Source organism: Otolemur garnettii, unplaced genomic scaffold (genome assembly GCF_000181295.1).
Source record: "Otolemur garnettii isolate 467f Iridium unplaced genomic scaffold, OtoGar3 scaffold00061, whole genome shotgun sequence".
Taxonomy (NCBI): domain Eukaryota; kingdom Metazoa; phylum Chordata; class Mammalia; order Primates; family Galagidae; genus Otolemur; species Otolemur garnettii.
In genome coordinates, this window is record NW_003852456.1 from 2,670,797 (window position 1) to 2,676,009 (window position 5,213).

Consider the following 5,213-nt stretch of genomic DNA (forward strand, 5'->3'; position numbering starts at 1 on the left):
CCATCCAAAACAACATCTGATTGAACTTGCTTGTATGGTGGAGGCCTTGTTACAGTCTGTACATCGAGAAGGGTCTGAGAATAAGGCTCTTTCTGTTTTCATCAGGACTGTTTTTAGGGACAGCAAAGAAGTTAGTGTCCAGCTTGTGTCCTCCCCATCCTCATGATGACATCCGCATGTATGTCACACTTCCTCTCTCTGGGGCATCATTTGTGTAATAGGCCCAGCAGGGCCACCTGTGCCTGCCATCCCACTGCCTGTGTCCTCAAGCCAAATCAGAACCCCTTCATGAACATGCAGACCCAAACTGGTGAAGCTGGGTGTACTACGGTCTCTTTGCTTCCTTGAACCTAATTGGGAATCAGAACACATCCTGACATTTCTTAACTTGCTTTCACAAATGCTGCCTCATTTCCCTTCATTTTGCATCTTTTTGGGTTTTTTTTTCGAGACAGAGTCTCACTTTATTGCCCTTGGTAGAGTGCTGTGGCGTCACAGCTCACAGCAACCTCCAACTTCTGGGCTTAGGCGATTCTCTTGCCTCAGCCTCCCGAGTAAATGGGATTACAGGTGCCCACAACACCCAGCTATTTTTTGTTGCAGTTTGGCCGGGGCGGGGTTTGAACCCACCACCCTCGGTATATGGGGCCGGTGCCCTACTCACTGAGCCACAGGTGCCGCCCATCATTTTGCATCTTTTCTTCATGTTTTATTTCTCTGCTATCACAGCTTCACACATGTAACTAGGATTCCAGGTAATTCTTAGTACCTTTAATCATCAAAATTTAGTACCTTTAATCATCAAAATTTGGGCATATGAAGAATTAAATTTTCCTTTTCATATTCTGAGTTAGAATGCTTTAAGCTTTAGAAATTTTGAGGAATATATCTTTCTAAAAACCCACAGCAGAATCTCTTTACCTCCCAGCTACTGACTCCTGGTCTAAACCAATAAGGTGTTAAAGAGCAATGCACAAATTAAGTGTCCTTAAAAATTGTATCTGCCTTTTTTTCTCTCTCTATCCTCCTCTCCTGCCCATTTAAGAAACAAAACAAACTCAGGTGGCACCCGTAGCTCAGTGGGTAGGGCACCGGCCACATACACCAAGGCTGGCAGGTTCAAATCCAGCCTGGGCCAGCTAAAACAACAATAACAACTACAACAAAAAAAAATAGCCAGGGGTTGTGGCAGGTGCCTGTAGCCCCAGCTACTTGGGAGGCTGAGACAAGAGAATCACTTGAGCCCAAGAGTTTGAGGTTGCTATGAGGTATGACATCATGGCACTCTACCCAGGGTGACAGGTTGAGACTCTGTCTCAAAAAAAAAGAAACAAGCAAACAAAGAATCAGACCAAAACCCAGAGTGGAGACATTTCCAATTTGAATTCATCATTTCTAATCTGAGGAAGAAAGTAGAATCTACCTGATATCTTTAGAATAGGGTGAATAGATAGAAAATTAAAATCTAGGAATATTTATACATGTTAAATTCAACCTTGTTTTTTCTTCATTTTTTTTTTTTCTCTTTTTAGATAATGGCCCTTGTTTGGGCTCTCGGAAACCAAACCAGCCCTATGAATGGCTTTCATATAAACAGGTGGGTTTTCTGGTTCCATAGATCACTCAAACATGTTAGTTCTGGGAGTTTGTGAATGTCAAGCTGGAAGGTTCCAATGGAGCATGTGCTGGGCCAGTTCAGAGTGCCCAGATGGGGAAGCTTGGAGCAAGGATCTGGGGAGAACGAGTTATGTAATTTAACTGGCAATCCAAAGCACCTGATTTTAAAACTGATGTGGATACATTGTGGAGTCAAGTATAATTTTTAAGATAAAATTCTAGAAGCTGCTTGAGGCCAGTGCCTCCTCTCCCTGAAGGTAGGGATAGGAGTACACCTCTCTGCCTGAGTTTTTGCTGGAAAACTTAGAACAGGAACAACCAGCATCTCTCATTTTGTAAATGAGGAAAACATGTGCCAGAGAGAAAAGTGACCCACTCAAGGTCACGAGCTGGTTGGTGCCAGAGCCAAGACCTATGGCCTCTTGTGCAGGGCCCTTCTGGTGTGTCCTGCAGGTACTCAAAACTGTCCTGGCTGTCTCACCATGTGTGTGACATTGAGCCCCAGGGCAGCCATACAGAAAAGCACAGGTGTTCCAGGAAGATGCTGCCATGCTTACTGTACAAACACAAAGGGAGGTGTCACTCCTCTTGTCACTCTCTGGTTTCCACCCACCAGCAGCTGCACCTGTTTAAATAGCAGTTTGTGAAGAACAGGTAGCTGAGCAGGAAAGTTTTGCTTTGCACTTTTATTTTTATGGTGATCACAAAAAATCCAGATGCCACTGCTTTCCCCGTCCCAGCAGCACTGAAGACAGGTGGGCGCAGTTTGCTTTGCCACCTCTTATTTCCACTGCAGCTGTCTGGGCAGGTCACCCTGTGACATTCATGAGCACAAATGACTTCCTCTTTTCGTGTTTTGTATGGAAGGTACTTTTAGTAGCTGGTGGATTTAGGGGTGTGTCTGTGAAGGGAATTGTCATTTGGAACCACAGAGCCACACTGTGGGGCAGTGCTTGTGGGTTCTTCTTAGACTGAGACACACAATTTCCTCCCTTCCATCCACTGAGTCAGGGGTCCTCAAACTTTTTAAATAGGGGGCCAGTTCACTGTCCCTCAGACTGTTGGAGGGCCGGGCTGCGGGCCTTGGGACGAGTCGGCTGCTAAGCAGGACAATGGCGGCAAAAACACCTGGCGGGCCGGATAAATGTCCTAGGCAGGCTGCATATGGCCCGTGGGCCATAGTTTGAGGACGCCTGCTCTGAGTAGTGCTAATGTATGAAGGGTAAAGTGACTTGCTACAACTTGCCTGGAGAAGGAGTAATCAGGTGTGGCACAGGTGACATAGGGTTTCCCTACCAGATCCAAACCATTTTCACATGTGGGGTAAAAACAAATTATACGTGTTGGGTGCATAATATTGCGTGGTGCTCCTGAGGCTTCACGGAATCCTCAAATTTCTCTATTACTTGTGGTGTTTAGTGGCTGGAAGAGAGAAGGCGCATCATGCCAAAGTGAAATTTTCACGGCAGCTGGACAATCACTGCAGTTCTGCAGGTGTGACCCTGGGATTTGTGCACTTCAGTCAGAGACTGGTGAAGGTCTAAAACAGCGGTTCTCAACCTGTGGGTCGCAACCCACAGGAACTGTATTAAAGGCTCCCGGCATTAGGAAGGTTGAGAACCACCAGTCTAAAACCAGACTTCTCTGAAGCCAATTTAAATCTTTTTTGTTTGTCAGTGAATCTGACCTTTTTTGGGTGCTAGGAGTTCTTCAAGGCTTTTTGTAAAGAAAAAAATGAACTGTCTTTCTAGAAATATGAACATGTGCATATTATCTAATTGGCTTGGCAAACAATTGCAGGCATTTCTCAGGTTCCAATCCCTTAAATGCCATCAAGAGTTGTCAGCTCTTACGCTATAAGAGATTAAAAAAAAACAGTTGTCAGCTCGTCCATGGAGTAATGAGCCTGTTCATGTCATCCCATTGTGACCTCACTAGAGTCAGTCTGATCTAGGTAGAGCCAGGAGGGCACCCAGTGTCAAACCAGTAGGGGTTCCAGGCCAGGTGTGGGCATGGGGGTGTGCTTTAAGTGTCCTTGAGAATTCACCAATGAAGAAAAGAAAAGGACCCTAATGTCTTAAGATTTTTTTAAAAAAAATTTTCAATTAATTTGGGGTAGGAGTGGGGAGAGAATAGGAATGAGTATATAGCCCTGCCTAATTTTGTGACACAGAGTCTCACTCAGTCACCCTGGGGTTGAGTGCTATGACATTACAGCTCACAGCAACCTCAAGCTTTTGAGCTCAAGTGCTTCTCTTGCCTCAACCTCCCAAGTAGCTGGGACAAGAGGCACCTGCCACAATGCCTATTTTTTTGTTGTAGTTGTTATTGTTATTTGGCAGGCCCGGGCTGGATTCAACCCCCAGCTCTGGTGATGTGGCTGGTGCCCTAGCTGCTGAGCTACAGGCGCCAAGCCATCATATTCATTTCTATATTTACTTGTGTTACTTATTGTTAATAATATTATCCTGTTTGCCATGGTTTTCATAATTGTAATATTATTAGCTGTGTAGCATTTTCTCAGAGATTTACTGTCATTTACTTAACCATCCAGCCACTGGTCTTTTTTCCCTTAGAGATTTTTGACTTTAAATAATTTTAAAATATACATGTACCTTTGCAGATAGACTTTTAAAAACCACTTTCTGAGACTGAATTGTTTCCCAAGAATAAATTCTCAAGAATAGAATTGTACAGCTTAATAATAGCTTGCTTGCGGCCTGGCGAAGTGGCTTACGCCTGTAATCCTAGTTCTCTGGGAGGCCAAGGCGGGTGGATTGCTTCAGCTCATGAGTTTGAGACCAGCCTGAGCAAAAAGCAAGACCCCGTTTCTACTAAAAATAGAAAAACTGAGGCTAGTGGATCACCTGAGCCCAAGAGTTGGAGATTGCTGTGAACTATGAAGCTGTGGCACTCTATCCAGGGTGACAGTTTGAGTCTCTGTCTCAAATAATAATAATAATAATAATAATAATAACAACAACAACAGCTTGCTCTAATTATTTTTAGAAAGGTCTCTCAAAAACATGCTGTTTCCGTGTTGATACAAAATGGCGAATTTTAGCTGCTTTGCTGCCAAAAAAACAACTATGTCTCTGTATTTCTTTTATAATTTTAGAAGACTAAAATGGAATAAAAAATGTATAGGAAGCTGTGACATGCTGCTGTTGGGATGAGATTAATTTGCTTTGTATAAGGAGCCCTCCAATCGATTCTCTTAATGCTGAGTTCTGGCGAATTAAACCTTGTATTTTACAAAAATGTATATATAAAGGAATATCTGCTTGTTCCTTTCCCCCTGCTCTTTGCAGCTGTACTTGCTGGCTGAGATACTCGTTTGTCATCGGCTAAGCTTTGTTCCTCCAGGTGGGGCCTGATGGTGTTTCTGATTTTTTCCTTCTCCTTTAGGTTGCAGACTTGTCAGAATGCATAGGCTCAGCGCTCATCCAGAAAGGCTTCAAGACTGCCCCAGACCAGTTCATTGGCATCTTCGCCCAAAATAGACCGGAGGTATTAACGTTGGTTTTCAGAGTTCTTAGATGTAAGAGCCAATCAGAGCTCACATCTAACAAGGTCTGACCAGAATTTGTAGTCTG

At 43.9% G+C, this 5,213-nt stretch overlaps 1 protein-coding gene across 4 annotated transcripts in view; it reads left to right on the forward strand.

The window, feature by feature from the left end:
* ACSL1 (acyl-CoA synthetase long chain family member 1) overlaps positions 1-5,213 on the forward strand; it is a 71,677-nt gene that overhangs the window by 40,006 nt on the left and 26,458 nt on the right. For all 4 annotated transcript variants that reach the window (XM_023514877.1, XM_023514878.1, XM_003792781.3 and 1 more), the window contains exons 4-5: positions 1,533-1,597; positions 5,026-5,127. In XM_023514877.1, the coding sequence (XP_023370645.1) occupies positions 1,533-1,597; positions 5,026-5,127 (167 nt within the window). The remainder of the gene's footprint in view (positions 1-1,532; positions 1,598-5,025; positions 5,128-5,213) is intronic.